The sequence below is a fragment of the Priapulus caudatus genome, unplaced genomic scaffold, assembly GCF_000485595.1.
Source record: "Priapulus caudatus unplaced genomic scaffold, Priapulus_caudatus-5.0.1 Scaffold479, whole genome shotgun sequence".
NCBI lineage: Eukaryota > Metazoa > Priapulida > Priapulimorpha > Priapulimorphida > Priapulidae > Priapulus > Priapulus caudatus.
This window is the reverse complement of record NW_014577540.1, coordinates 134712-149711: the sequence shown is the minus strand read 5'-3', so window position 1 is coordinate 149711 and position 15000 is coordinate 134712. Positions and strand designations below refer to the sequence as shown.

The window sequence follows — 15000 nt, the reverse complement described above, 5'->3', positions numbered from 1 at the left end:
TAATAATGAAAATTAACTAAAATAAAATAATAAGCCAAAATAATATATTAAAAAAATAAAAAAAATAAAATTAACGAATTAATAAAACTAAACTATTACATTAATAAAAATAAACAATTTAATTAATTTAACTATAACTAAGTAACGACATCCACAGGTTGACGGGTCCGGCACAACGAAAACCTCGCGCCGTGCCGCCACCAGAGGGCGCCGCCGCTCACCTCAGCCGACCCATCTCATCGTCGTGTTTTCGTTAGCTCGAGAGGCTCCACGTGCGCTCCCGCCCCGCGCGCGTCGCTGCGCCTCCGCCAGCTGTGCCGCCAGCTCGCCCCGCCGCGCATCGTACTCGTCCCGCAACCCGTGCTGAAGCTGCTCCAGCTCCACCTGGTGGGCCGCCTCCAGCTCGGGCCGTGATGTCCTCGAACTTGTGCATGTGTTCGGCGATGAGTCGCTCCTGCAGACGCGAAAACACAAGAGCATGCGGTCGCACAGTCACGCACTAGTCATCAAATTCATGACAATCGGTTGATCAATCAATCAATTAATCAAGTAATCAATGATTCACTATTAAGAATTCAATCAAGTCAATCAGTCAATTAATTAATTAATAAATCCATCATAATAAATTAATGCGTTAATTCCCGTATCGAAAATTCAATCAATAAATGTCTCAATCAGTCAATCAATCAATCAATCAATCGACGACCGGATGTTGACCTTCACTGACCTTCAGCTGTGATTTCTCATGCTGCAGACTTGCGCTGTACTGCGCGCCCACATTCTGCACCTGGTCACGATAATGCTGGATCACCTCTCCCTCGCCACGCTGCTGCTCTGCTAGCGCCCTCTGCATCTCCTCGGTGTCGAGCGCGCGCTTTGTCTCGGCGAGTTCGCTCGTCGCCCGCGGCAACCAGCGTCTGCAACTCCGTTGTCCTGCTCCTGCTCCTTCAGAGCCTTGATCTCCTCCTGAGGTGAAGGAAGATGAGGAATCAGAGTGGTACAACCGACACGATTTAACCACTTCCTGATCACACATATATATATATAAGGCCAAAAACAAAAATAGCGCGTACTGGGTTACCGTTCCTGGGACGACCCTATTTATTCCCACCGACCATAAACATTTTATTTGTCAATTTTCTTTTAAAGTCAGTAAAAAAAAATAAAAAAATACAAAATATTAATTCGAAAAGTCCTGCTTCAAAAGGCCCACAACGCACTCCTTCGGACATGGGTTCGTAATAAAATGTTTCAATAAAATAAAATGTTTTCCTGACCTAACCTACCCTATTTTTTTCCGGCAAGAAACGGTAACCACACTTATATTTTGTTTTGGCCTAACCAACATATAAATAATATAATAACATGTCATGTAGGGGTCATGTAGGGGTCATGTCACACAGCGGTCGAATCACACATACGTCCGGTCATGGCGCAGCGGTGGGGTCATGCAGGGGTCAGGTACCTGCTGTTCCGTGCTCATCGTAGCGCGAAGCTGTTCGACAGCAACTGCGTGCTCCCTCTGGAGAGAGCGAAGCAATTAAAAAGTTTCCTCGTGCTCCCGCTGGAGGGCGCTGATCGCTTCCTCGTGTTGCCGCTGGAGGGCGCTGGCGGTCTGCGTCTGCTCGCTCGTGTATCGCTCCACCATGCGCACGTGTTCCTCTACGAACCTCGTCTGCTCCTGCGCCGCGCTGCAGACGCAAACACACATGCGTAAACACATGTAAACACATGTAAACACATGTAAACACATGTATATGTAAACACATGTGTAAACACACACGTGAAACACTCCGTAAGGTGGGGAGGACGGGAAGGAGGGTAAGCGGTGAGGAGGAGTGGGGAGGACGAGAACCGCGTAGTGAACCTGCAGCCTCTCTGAGCTCGTAGATGAGGGAGGAGGGAGAGGAGAGGAGGTGGGGGAGAAGGGGAGGGAAAGGGGGTAAGGGTGGGGAGAGAGGGAGGAGCGACTAAGGTGGGGGAGGGGGGAGGAGGGGAAGGCGTGGAGGAGGAGAGTGGAGGAGGGGAGAGGGGAGGAGGGAGGAGGGAGGAGGGAGGAGGGAGGAGAGTAAGGGTGGGAGAGGAGGGGGTGATGTAGCCTGGTCAGGCTGAACCTGCAGGCCTCTCTAGCTCCGTGAGAGGAATGGGGAGGGGGGGCGAGGGGAGAGGGGGAGAGGTGGGGAGAAGGGGGGAGAGGTGGGGAGGAGGGTAAGGGTGAGGAGGAGGGGAGGAGGTACCTTGTCAGCTGAACCTGCAGCCTCTCTAGCTCATGCTGGTGCGTCTCCTCCAGCTCAGCTCTGCATCGTCGTAGCTCCACCTCCAGCTGAAGGTTGAACTCTGACTGCATTGCTGAAGCCTCCTTCCGGTGCTCCCGCTCCTCATCCTCCCTACACAGCAGGTCAAAGGTCATGTACAAGGTCATGGTCATCAACAATGAGAGAGAGAGAGAGAGAGAGACACACAGCAAGGCAAAGGTCATGTACAACCGCAGCAATTAAACACAGATTTCAGTAAGAATGTGTGGCTACTGAGGAATTCCTCCAAGATATATATGAATAAAGGATGAGAGACAATGAGAGAGAGAGAGAGCGAGAGAGAAAGAGAGAGAGAGAAAGAGAGAAAGAGAGAGAGAAAGAGAGAGAGAGAGAGAGAAAGAGAGCGAGAGAGAGAGACAGAGTGAGAGACAGAGAGAAAGAGAGAGAGAGAGAGAGAGAGAGAGAGAGATAGAGACACACACAGAGAGAGACAGAGAGATAGAGAGATCACACAGAGAGAGAAAGAGAGAGAGAGAGAGAGAGAGAGAGAGAGACAGAGAGAGACAGAGAGAGAGAGAGATAGAGAGATCACAGACAGAGAGAGATAGAGACACAGAGAGAGAGAGAGAGAGAGAGAGAGATCAGAGAGAGAGAGAGATAGAGAGAGAGAGAGAGAGAGAGAGAGAGAGAGAGATCACAGACAGAGAGAGATAGAGACACAGAGAGAGAGACACACACAGAGAGAAACAGCGTGTTTACCTGAGAGCCTCGGCCTCCTGTCTGATCTGTTGCTCGATCTCCGACCAGCGCTCGCGCGTTCCCTGCGTCTCCGCTGCCCTCTCCCCTCGCTGAGCCTCCCCCGCCGCCGCCAGCGCCTCCTCCTTCTCCGCGAGCATCCTCTCTCGCAGGAGACCCATCCTTAGCTCCTCCCTCACACGCAGCGAGCGAACCACCGCCGCCATCCTCCGCCGCGGTCGCTCCCTGCCAGGTGGCGCTGCCGACAGCGCGGACAGCGCGGCGTCGACGCGAGTCGTCCAGCGAGCGTACTTCTCGTCGACGGCGGCGGCGGCGTCGCGCGGCGCCCCCTGGAGCTCGCGTTCTCGCCGCGCCGCCAGCTCGCCGTGGATCGCGGCGATGTCCGTGCGACACTCCGCCATCGCGACGTCAAGCATCCTCCCGTCGTCGTCGTCGTCGGCGACGGGAAGCTGCGGCGGACGCGCCTCCAGCGCCGCGACCTTGACCTCCAGCGCGGCGACCTCATCGTCGAGTCGCGTCTCGGCGTCTCGCCGCAGCGCGTCCGCGGCGTCGGCGCACGCCGCCCGCAGCGCCACCTGCTGGCGCGCCCGCTCCTCGTCGTCGATCGCGTTGTCCACGGCAACGGCAGCCACCTCGCGCTCCGTGCGCGCGTCGAGCCGCAGCAACGCCATCTGGAGGGAGCGCTCTCCCTCCGCGCGGATGCTGCGCGTTGCCGCGGCGACGAGCCGCGAGTTCTCTGCATTCAGGTCGTTGGGGTCGCTGATGAGGTCACCAGGGAGGAGGTCGAGGGAGGAGGTCGCGGGGAGGAGGAGGTCGAGGGAGGAGGTGGCGCGCCACACCTCGCGCTCGAGGCCTCGCTGTAGACGCAGCGCGCGCAGCACCTGCCCCAGCTTCCTCTCCCTCTCTCCTCCATCTCCTCCTTCCTCTTCCTCCTCCTCCTCCTCGTGACTCGTGTCTGTTAACAGCGCTGTGGCGCCTCCGCCGCTGCCGCTGCCGCTACCTTCCTCCCGCTTGCTTCCGTCGGTCAGATACGCCTCGTCGCTCGTGATCGAACCCGCTCGCGCCACGCCGGACTCTACGGGAGAAACAAGAGAGCGTCGCTGAATCGTACGGACCCTCGCGTGCGAATTACGGACCTGTGTTCTTTATGTTTACAGATAAGCCGTATCCACATAGCCAGCGAAATTACAGTCCCACCACCGGAATTGGGAGGGGACATGTATTGAGATGATTAGGAGAGAGAGGATATGTACTGGGTTGGGTGGTTGGTGAGGGGTGGCAGGGGACATTTACTGGATGGGGGTGGGTTGGGTTGTTAGGGGACATGCAGGAGTCGAAATTAGATTTTTATTATGGTTCGGGATACCAGGTATTGAAATCTGGTATTGAAATCTGGTATCCCCCCAAAGATCTGGTATCCCATTTTTTGGATAGTAATTTCAACAATGTTGGTATCAAAAACCTTGAAATATGGAATAATAGCATTTGAAAATTATTAATATGTAATGTAATTATTATATAAAAACACTATAATATTCACAGATATGCACAGACAAGTACACTGCAGACGTATTGTCTAGACGCATTGTCTAGACGCATTGTCTGGTTCGCTTGATACAATGTATGTACACATCCCGATTTTGGCGATTTTTTTTTTTACTATCTTGGGGGGATTCCAAGCATTGAAATCTGGTATCCAACACAAGAATCTACTATCCCGCGGATATCGGGATACCGCTAATTTCGACCCCTGCCATGACATGGGTACTGGATGGGTGGAGAGGGTACCAGGAGAGGGGTGACAGGGTGTGGTGTGGGGGGGAGGGGGTGAGAGAAGGGTATACATCCGCTCACCCTCAGCCGCGCGCAGTCTCGCGTCGTACTCCGCTCGGATCTCTCGCTCCTGCCTCTCCCGTTCCCGCTCCCGCCGCTCCTTCTCCTCCTCCTGCTTGCCCCTCTCTCGCTCCTGCTGCTGCCGCGTCTCCTCCAGCTCCGACTCCTTCATCTCGAGCTCCTGGTAGGAAGACTCGAGCGCGTCGATCAGCTTCTGACGCATCTTGTCCGACTCTCCTAAACACCGAGACACCGCGCGGGACAAGGTCATTGCAACGAGATGGCAAAGGGCAAAGTCAAGGTCAACGATCCGCGAATCAAAGTTAACACTCGATGCGAACACTAGTGGCCCGTTGCCAGAAACAAAATTGGTCTTAACATGAGCTTTTTCTCGTAGACTGTCAATAGTATTTTGAGTTACGTAAAAAGGCGTGTGCACTCCCTTGTCCCCTGTACCAGTAAAAACACTGTCGAACATCGAAACAATCACCGAGGTTACACTTGCAAATTCGTAATTACATTCGCAAACATGTGCATGTTGCGCGACCGCTCGCAGCATCGCACGACGACGGATGACTCACCGGATTTCTTCGCTGACTCCTGCGCGAGCGACTTTATGCGCGCTGATAGCTCCATCTGGTGGCAGTCCTCGAGCTCTGTCTTCTGCTTCGCCAACATGGCCGCCATGTCGGCTAGCTGCTCTTGCTTGTAGCGCGAGAGGAGGAGGTTCTCCTTCCTCCTCAGCTCCTCCCTGCAGGCAACGTGATGTGTCACCATCATCATCATCATCATCATCATCATCATCATCATCATCATCACCACCATCATCATCATCACCATCATCATCATCATCATCGTTATCGTCATCATCGTCGTTATCGTCGTCGTCATTAGAACGTTACCAACAACGCGTGAATTCGCACAAATTTCCTTGCAACCTCGCGCAGATCTAAACGATTCACATTTATATACCTATATATTTTATAATTACATATTTATATTTATTATTATTTACATTTTATTATTTTTATCATATAGCACGATTTAAATACAGTAGCCAATAAAAATTTTAATATGTAATCGTAGGGTTGTGCACAGTTAAAAGAATTTTATTACAACGTAGCACGATGACAATTTATTTAGATTACATTTTTCGACGAAATGCCGCAGTCATTTTGCCAAAAAATTTAAACCGTTGTGCAGTGCCGAGTTGGGAAAATTATTACAATGATGCCGATCTATTTAGCATGACAAAATGCCGTGGCCGTTGCGCCTTACTTGTGCTGTTGATCAATAAAGTTCAACTTTCGCTCCAGTCTGGTCTTCTCGTCCCGTAGCTGCGTCAGCTCCCCCTGGTGGGCTTCCTCGAGGTTGAGACGCCGCGATTCCAGGTCCAGCTCAAAGTCGGCCTAAACCACGCGAAAACAACGATGACTGGTACATGACCCCGCACGACCTCCATGCGACGATGCTGACCCCAATATGACCTCTGCACCATAAACGAGTAACCTTCGACATATATGATTATCGTCAAGTTCACGGATTATTAATGATACCCCCCTCTATCTGACCTTCACAACACTGACGCCTGCTGTGTGACCTCTATCTGACCTTCACAACACTGACGCCTGCTGTGTGACCTCTATCTGACCTTCACAACACTGACCGCCCCCCCCCCCTGTATCATCTACCTTCTGTGCTTTTAGCTTTTGCTCCAGCTGACTCGCGAACTTCTTGAGGATGTGTGCGGCACGCTCGCCCCTCGTGGCGGCGCCACCCGCCTCGCCGCCGCACTCCGCTCCCTCCAGCTCGGCTAGCTGTGACTCCAGCCTCTCATAGTCTGCCGCAAGCGCCGTGACCTACGCAAACAACGCGTCATACGCTCATTCAATCACCGTCGTTCAACGACATTCAACGACATTCACAAACAATGTACGATACGCTCATTCAGTCCCCGTCGTTCAACGACATTCAACGACATTCACAAACAACGTGTCATACGCTCATTCAGTCACCGTCGTTCAACGACATTCAACGACATTCACAAACAATGTACCATACGCTCATTCAATCACCGTCGTTCAACGACATTCAACGACATTCACAAACAATGTACCATACGCTCATTCAATCACCGTCGTTCAACGACATTCAGCAACATTCGCACACGATTTGACGCATTATCGGTGATCATCGTTTAATGACATTCGAACACGATTAAAACAATTCGACGTCAATGCCACGTCGACTACGACTTTAATTTATGTGCGAAGCGTGACCCTGCTCCCATCGCTTGCTACCACTGTCTGTACCCCCACATCATGCCACACACTGCCCCATGCTGCTACGGCGAAGTCGGTGTTATCACTTGCTACCACTGTCTGTAAATCTGCCGCACACCGCACACATACTACTGTCCTGCCGTACGCATCAACATCTGTGTTACTAACATACAGTGTTAGCGCCACCGCGCACGCACGCACGCACGCCTGGCTCGTCCCGTGTACCGTGACACGGTGAACAAGAAACGAACGAAGGCTGCGTAAAATCACCGACATTACGCCCGGGCCACCGCGGTCGACCGAGCGCGGTCCTGCATTCACCGCCGCTATCGCGCCACGGGCTGCTATCTCTCGCGCGCGTCGCCCGATCGTCGGGGCAGGCTTTCAACGCGACCGCCCCGCGTGACGCCGCCGCCGCCACCCTGCGAGGGTGATTATCACCACGGTAACCTGAACGGTTACCATAGCAACAAACAGACAGATGCTGCGACGCGAGGGTGATCATCATCAGGGTAACCTGATCGACAGGTATATACTATATAGTAGTGTGGATGCTACCACACAACAAAACACACGCTGCTGCTGGACACACACGAGCGTTCGCAACGTGCTTGAGGTAGATGCTCGAACCAGCAATGCGTCATCACGTACGTACACTAACACACGGACTAACACTCGTACTAACACACGTACACTAACACACGGACACACTCGCCTGTACGCGTGTACACACATACGCTCGAGTGCACACGCGTACACGTACACACGCGAGTATTCACACACACACACAAGAAACATGTACAACAGTGACTCGTCCTGCAAAGGGCACTACCGACACACCTCACAACCTTCCCGAATCCAACCATAGACTGCCTTATCACTCACAGGGGCTTCACACTCACACACGCACATACACACACACACACACACACACACACACACACACACACACACACACGCACACACATGCACGTATCTCACCCTCCCACCCTGGGCTTTCCCGTTGACCAGCCCCGCCTCATCCCCGACCCCCACGGAATGCTGATCACAGCGTTGGGAAATTAACGATGCAGTTTCTACGATGCCCGAGGCGATCGGGCGGGTGGGCGAGCCGGGATCGCAAACACAATTATGTGATTCATTAAATCTGTAACATCTCACGCGGCGCCGCCGAAGACACCTCCGACTCTATCTACCTGCTAATTAGCAAACGTTTTCCGTTCGCTACCTTGGAGCCGGCAGCTGCTTCGCGGCCGGTTGCCAAGGAGACGGATGCGTTCGAAAACGACGCAAACGGAGCGAGGGAACACGGTAGATCCACGGTCACGCGCGGACATGAATTTTTAAACGGCCGATGAATGCCTGCGATTGGGGATCGGTCCCCAAGGTGCGCGGCTCTGTTATGGTCGACAAAACAGTGGTGCGTGCTCAGGTGCGCGGCGGCGGCGGCGGCGAGGGGGGTGGATGCATTATGCAGGCAGCGGGCACGCACGTGTGATCGTGTGAACAATACCAGCAACTGCTCCCGTGGGACGACAACAATCAGGCTGTGCATTAATGATGATTGCCAGGCCTGCAATCAACGATTCCTCGTTTGCAGTAACCCGGAACCGATCGAAATCACGCTCGATGTAACGGCTGAGAGGGGCGGCTATGTATTTCAAATTAAAAAAAAAATCTTTTTCGTTGGTTTAGTTAATTAAATTTTTATTTTAATTACATTTTTATTTTTGTCTTATTAACTAATGTCTTTTGGCACTTCTTTTGAATACTACTACACTCTACGAATAGAGAAACCACATAGGATCCACTAACAACTAGAAACGAGCAGTTGTCGCCAACTACATGTATCCCCCGTGATCTAGTATGAATGGAATCAGGAGTAAGATAATATAGGATATATATATGTATCCTGTCAAGAGCTAATAATACCTAGAGTGTACAACGGAAAAACGGGAAAATAGTGCTATTTCACGACTACATTATTCTACTTTGCCTGCGAGTCTAGAATAATTTCATTAATTTCAATGGTATTGCATTAAGCAGAATTCCTTGCTCTCTACAACAAGACCAACCGCTTGTCAATACGATACTCCTAGGCTGAGATATCGGCTCCTAAACCTCCCCTCCCACATGCCTTACGCGGCTTTGAATCCACATAATTCAGCAACCTCCACGCGTCTAAGCATTGCTTCGTGAAAGTTCGGTTTTTCCGTGATCAAATTTGATGAATGAACGGTGCGATTCCCTATTGCCTTCATCTCCATTATCTTTCCTAGCACGGCTAATGCCCGTCATGATGCGAGCGCCGCTCATCATCAAGTTCTTACAACCGCTAGCTCAGTTTACTCAGTGTAGTAATAGTAGCTCAAATTTGGGCATGTGACCGATCAATAGTTCAGCGCTCCAAGCCACGTGACGGAAACTGATAGCACAAACTGAGCAAGGAGCATGCAATACCATGAAATTATTCTATGACTCGGCAAGGCAAAGTGAGAATAATGTATCGTGACAATAGCACTAATTTCCCGTTTCCCGTTGTACACTCTAGCGTATTCATTAGCTCTGATTCCTATATATATAGGATCCTATATATCTTTATCTCCTGATGGATATATCATCGTGTAAGGACGTAGAAGCGCAGCGGTAACGTTAAAGAAGTCACAAGGACAAAGTGTTCGTTAGACAAACTGGTCTGCCTCAGATGGCAAGTATATGGAATCTGGCTACCTAGGAGTGCCGAAGAGGAAATGTAAGTCGACGGTCAAAGGTCAAACTAAGGTCAAGCGGCCCAGTGGTATGGGCACAGACCTGTCTCCCCAAGATGTGTAAGCATTACCAAGATTGTCGCGCTAGGTCAATTAGGCGGCCTGAAGTTAGAGAGCAGAAGGAAATATATCGAAGGTCAAGTAAATGGCTGAAATAAAGGGCTAGTCGACCTGTGGGCAGTTTTTACCCAATCTCGGATACATCTTCAAATTTGCTGACAGCGTGCTTTGGTAAAGCAAAGGACGCCAAGCGTTTTTGGGTGGCGGTAGTCATCGTTGCCATGGTAACAACATTTTAGTCGAAATATTGGTTAGAAACCTGTAACTTGTGGCTGTTTTACCCGATTGTATGGAATTGGGACACAAGGGCCGATATAACATGTCCTATATATATAGTATCTAAATAGATATATTTGATGACAATATAAATAATTAAATTCAGAAATATTAAATTATATACAATAGTTATTATTTTTATTTAAAATTAATTTTAATACAAATATAAATTCATGACAATTCGGGTAAAACTGGAGGAGATTATAGTTTAAAATATTTCGACAATAAATGTTTACCAGCAACGATGACTCCACCCACAACAAAAACGATTGCGTCTTCGCTACGATATTAAAGACACTTCATGCGAAATTTGAGATGCATCCGAGAAGCAAACTGCCAGCCGTGCGAGCCTTTCACAGGAAGAATCTCTTGCGGCGGTCGGCGAAGAACTTCGTTCGGGGATACAACTAATTATGAGACGTGAGCCGAGATGCTTTACTTAGAGCTAGTGGAGTCTTTGCATCATATGAGTGAGATCGTCTGTATCATAGCTGCGTGGGGCTGCCCTTTACGTCACGTAAGAAATCAATTGCTGATTAATTCTCTAAATAATTCCCCCTCCTCACCTTCGTTCTTCTCCTCACATCCTCCTCTCCACATTAACTCACCACCTTCTCCTCCTCCTCCTCCTCACCTCCTCCCCCTGCCTCCGTCCTCTCGCCTCTCCCCTCACTCTCTCCTCCTCCTCCTCCCTCTCCTCCTCCTCCTCCTCACCTTCCTCCTCACCTCTCCTCTGAGTATAACTTCACATCCGCTCACTGTAGTTCCGGCTTCTCTCATCCTGCATCTCCTCCTCCTCCCTCCTTCTTCCTCCTTATCCGATCCTCCTCACCTCCTCGCTCACCTCTCGACAGATAACTCATCCCGCCTTCTGCTAGTTGCCGCTCTCCATCTCCATTCCTCCTCCTCCCTCCTCCTCCTCCCCTACTCCTCCTCCCCTCCTCCCCTCCTAAACCGTCTCCACAGTAACTCACCGCTATCTCGCTCCCCTCCTCCTCCTTCCTCCTCCTCACTCCCTCCTCCTCCTCCTCTCCTCCTCCTCTCACCTCCTCCTCACCCTTCCTCAGTAACTCACACCGCTCCTGTAGTTGCCGCTCTCTCTCTGCCATGCTCCGCTCCGTCCTCTCTCCTTCTCCTCTCTCCTCCTCCTCCCCCCTCCTACCTCCTCCTCCACTCTCGCACAAGAATCCACCGCCTTCTCCTCCTCCTCCTCCTCCTCCTCCACCTCCTCCTCACGTCTCACAGCTAACTCAACCCGGCCCTGTAGTTGCCGCTCTCTCTCCTGCATCTCCTCCCGCGCAGCTGCTGGCGTTAGTGCGCCCTCAGGTGTCGGCCAGCGCCGCCTCCAGCGCCCTCTGCGATCGCCGACCTCCGCACCTCTCCTCCTCCGCCTCGTCTCCCGAGTCCAGCGCTGCGCAAGGACCGAGTCCACCCGCTCATCGGCAGCGTCCCCGCGGCGTCACGCGCGGCCGCCGCCCCGCCGACGAGCTCCGCTGATTCGATGTCCGGCGAAACGGTGGTGCGGCGGCGCGGCCTCGTGCGAGACGCGCCGCGCCTCGTGCGTCTCGACGATCGCGAGGATCGCGTCGACGAGCTCGTGCTGCGTCTCGCTCGAGGCGTCGCCGTCTCGCCGCCCGGCCGTCTCGTCCAGCGAGTGCAGTCTCGCCGTCTCGTCGAACGTCCCGGCGCCGAGTTCGTTCTGCGTCGCAGATTCGGAGATGTGACTCAGCTCTGCTAGAGGGCGTTGCACGGCCGAATCGGACGCCGATTCAGACAAGTTGCGCTTTCCTAGGGGGCGCTGCACGGCACATTCGGACAGGTGGTGCTTTCCTAGTGGCCGCTGTACGGCCGAGTCGGAAAAGTCGTCTCCTAAAATAATCTGCGTGATCGAGTCAACTAGTTCGTGTTCGCTTGCCGTTTCCATGCCGACGATGGAATCAACAAGTTCATGGTCGCTTTGCGTTTCTATGGCAACGATGGCATCAACTAGTTCATGGTCGCTTGCCGTTTCCATGCCGACAATGGAATCAACAAGTTCATGGTCGCTTTGTGTTTCTATGGCAATGATGCCATCAACTAGTTCATGGTCGCTTGCCGTTTCCATGCCGACGATGGAATCAACAAGTTCATTATCGCTTGCAGTTTCCGTGCTGACGATGGAATCAACGAGCTCGAGCTCGCACGTGGTATCCGTGCCGACGACCAGAAGTCCTCCGTGCGCAGCCTCCTCCTCCGTCACCGTGATGCGGAGGTCGCACGGAGCGCTGCTAGGTCGCGCCACCAGCGCGTCGTCTCCGCCCAGCCTCCGCTCGCCGTCGCCGCGTGCGACGATCGACGACCCGCTGTGCCACGTCACCGCGGCAACCGCATCTACCTCATCGCTCGCCGGGATCTGAATCGCGATCGAGTGCGTGATGGACGTCGCCGGGTCCTCGCCGCGGCGCGGGGTAGAGGGCGCCGAGGGGCGCCTCGCGGCGGTGCCAGCGGCGACGGCAGCATCGTCCTTACTGTGCAGGTCGTCTCGTGTGTCGGCGAGCTCCTGGTCGAGGTTGTCTCTCGCGAGCGTCAGCGTGTCGTAGCTGATCTGCAGCGTGTCGTACCGCACCTGCCGCTCCTCATCCGCGACCATCCTCTCCTCCTCGGCGCGCCCCAGCTGCCCGATCAGCTCCTCCTCCAGCTCCACCTTGTCGTCCTGCGCCTTCTGCATGCCCATGTCGAGCTCGGCGCTGCGTGCGGTCAGGGCGGCGACGCGCCGCTCCTGCCGCCGTGCATCCTCCTCGTACTGCTGCCCCAGCTTCCACAGCTCAGACGCGCGGTCGGCGAGTCGCGCCTCCAGCTCCCGCACGTGCTCCCGCGCCTCCAGAGCCCCCTCTAGCTGCGCCTCCAGTTCCCGCACGCGCTCCCGCGCCTCCAGAGCCCCCTCTAGCTGCGCCTCCAGTTCCCGCACGCGCTCCCGCGCCTCCAGAGCCCCCTCTAGCTGCGCTTTCAGCTCCACGTTCTCGCAGAAGATGTCGTAGTCGTCGCCGAGCGCTCGCCGGAGGCTGGTCGCCGCGGCGACGCTCTCGTCACGCTCCGCGAGCGCGCGCGATCTCTCGGCGAGCGCGCGGTCGAGCCGCGCCTCGAGGTCGGCGCGCGACCCCGTCGCCGCGGCGACCGTGCCGTCGTCGCCGCCGCGCAGACGCTCGTAGCTGACGACGAGCGCGTCGTAGCGAAGCTGCATATGCGTCGCCGTCACCGCCTGCCGCTTCAGCGCCACCTGGAGGTCGTCGACGGTCGGCTCCGCGTCCTCGTCCGGCTCCCGGGCGGTGCCGCTCTCCGAGTGGCTGCGGGGGCGCCGGCGCAGCGCGACGAGCCGCGGGAGGGCGCCACCGTCGCCGCCGCTCAGCTGCGTCTGCAGCTTCTCGAAGGTCTGCGTCATGTGTTCGAGGTTGGCTCTCAGCTCGAGATTCTCCTCCTCCAGTGTGATCCTCATCGCATCGTCGTCGTCGTCGTCGTCGTCGTCGTGGTGACGCTGCGTCTGCGCCGCCGCCTCCCTCGCGTCGCGTCGCCGCGGCGACCGCCGCCCGAGCTCCGCCTTCACATCCGCGAGCTCCGCATTGATCGCCTTGTACTTCTGCCGCCAGAGGGAGTCGGCGTCGGCGTCGAGGCCGGCGCGCGCAAACATGGCGACCTCGCTCTCCAGCCGCTGACACTCGGCCGCCTGAACCTCGGCGCCGGTCGAAGCCGTCGCCACCTGTTCACTTGTCGCATCCAGCTGGTGCTGCAGTTCGTCGAGCTGCCGCAGGAGGGCGCCGCGCGCCTCGTTCAGCTCGCCGACCTCGTCCTGCAGCCGCAGCACGAGCCGCTCGCTCACCGGCTCCCCCTGGAGGGAGTCGACGGACAGCGAGCGGCGGTGGCGTTCAATCTCGTCGTCGTAGCGACCGCGCAGCTCCCGCCGCGCCGCCTGCAGCTGAGCGACGAACTCTCGCTCGCTGTCGGCGCGCGCCGCCTCTATCCGCCGCGCGGCTGCTGCCTCTGCTGCCTCCGCACGCCGGAGCTCCCCTTCCTCGTGATCGCTCGTCAGCGCGGCCGCCTGCGCACGCAGCGCCTCCTCGTGGCGGACGGCGGCGTCGTCGGCGTCGTCATGGAGACGCTCGTGTAGCGCGAGCACCTCTTCCTGCAGACGCACGCGGAGCGTCCTCTCCTCACGCAGCTTCTCCTGTACGGTCCTTCCCTCCCCTTCCTCCTCGTCGTCGTCGTCGTCGTCGTCGTCTTCCTTTGGCGTCTCTTTTTCGTCGTCCAGCTCCTTTGCTTCCTCCGTTTCTTTCACCTTCCCCAATGTCTCCTCCTCTTCCTCTTCTATACCCTTTTCCTTTTCTAATGCCTCCTCCTCCTCCTTCCCTTCTCTTCCCTTCTCCTTCTCTAACGCCTTCTTCTCGTCCACTTCCTTCTCCTCTTCCACTCCCTTCCCTTCGCGATACAGATCGTCCATTGTAGCAGCATCGTCTGTGGATGCAGCGCCCCCTGCTGCCTCGTCGCCGATCCGCGGCGCGTGATAGAGGGCGCCGCTGCTGCTCGCCTCGTCGTCGGTGAGTTCGTGCAGGCGGGCGTGCAGCTCTCCCGCGTCGATGTTCCCCCGCTCCAAGTAAGCTCTCTTCATCTGTTTCACGTCCTCAGCGAGGGCGGCGGCGAGCGTGATGTAGCCGCGCCTCTCAGCCTCGCCCGCCTCCCGCGCCGCCTCTCCCGCCGCGCGCGCGCGACACACGCTCTCGCTAACCTCCGCGACGACGC

At 54.9% G+C, this 15000-nt stretch overlaps 2 protein-coding genes and 1 long non-coding RNA gene across 5 annotated transcripts in view; all 3 read right to left on the bottom strand.

Moving 5' to 3' along the window:
* The window catches only part of LOC106810864, a 4050-nt gene extending 3784 nt beyond the window's left edge, over nt 1-266 (bottom strand). For all 3 annotated transcript variants that reach the window (XR_001394074.1, XR_001394075.1, XR_001394073.1), the window contains exon 1: nt 222-266. This is a non-coding gene — a long non-coding RNA (uncharacterized LOC106810864). The remainder of the gene's footprint in view (nt 1-221) is intronic.
* A 43-nt stretch (nt 267-309) lies between these two features.
* On the bottom strand, nt 310-3187 carry LOC106810865 (golgin subfamily A member 6-like protein 22). The gene is made up of 5 exons (XM_014814332.1): nt 3015-3187; nt 2238-2387; nt 1466-1691; nt 728-966; nt 310-454 (listed from the first exon to the last, which is right to left on the bottom strand). Exons 1-3 carry the CDS (start codon nt 3170-3172, stop codon nt 1541-1543), a joined length of 459 nt encoding a protein of 152 aa, XP_014669818.1. The 5' UTR covers nt 3173-3187; the 3' UTR covers nt 310-454; nt 728-966; nt 1466-1540.
* On the bottom strand, nt 3175-11655 carry LOC106810856 (trichohyalin-like). The gene is made up of 7 exons (XM_014814325.1): nt 11486-11655; nt 6536-6703; nt 6123-6253; nt 5426-5595; nt 4866-5081; nt 3241-4086; nt 3175-3185 (listed from the first exon to the last, which is right to left on the bottom strand). Exons 1-7 carry the CDS (start codon nt 11516-11518, stop codon nt 3175-3177), a joined length of 1575 nt encoding a protein of 524 aa, XP_014669811.1. The 5' UTR covers nt 11519-11655.
* Nucleotides 11656-15000: the final 3345 nt, after the last annotated feature.

What these genes read in the sequence shown, in the direction of transcription:
- LOC106810865 (XM_014814332.1), bottom strand. Translation starts at nt 3,172, where the DNA reads ATGGGTCTCCTGCGAGAGAGGATGCTCGCGGAGAAGGAGGAGGCGCTG. An exon ending in CAGGAGGCCGAGGCTCTCAG is followed by an intron (nt 2,388 to 3,014) that starts GTAAACACGCTG and finishes CCTGCTGTGTAG; the next exon opens with GGAGGATGAGGAGCGGGAGC. An exon ending in CTGCAGGTTCAGCTGACAAG is followed by an intron (nt 1,692 to 2,237) that starts GTACCTCCTCCC and finishes TTGCGTCTGCAG; the next exon opens with CGCGGCGCAGGAGCAGACGA.
- LOC106810856 (XM_014814325.1), bottom strand. Translation starts at nt 11,518, where the DNA reads ATGCAGGAGAGAGAGCGGCAACTACAGGGCCGG. An exon ending in AAAAGCTAAAAGCACAGAAG is followed by an intron (nt 6,254 to 6,535) that starts GTAGATGATACA and finishes CGCGTGGTTTAG; the next exon opens with GCCGACTTTGAGCTGGACCT. An exon ending in GGAGTCAGCGAAGAAATCCG is followed by an intron (nt 5,082 to 5,425) that starts GTGAGTCATCCG and finishes CTCGGTGTTTAG; the next exon opens with GAGAGTCGGACAAGATGCGT.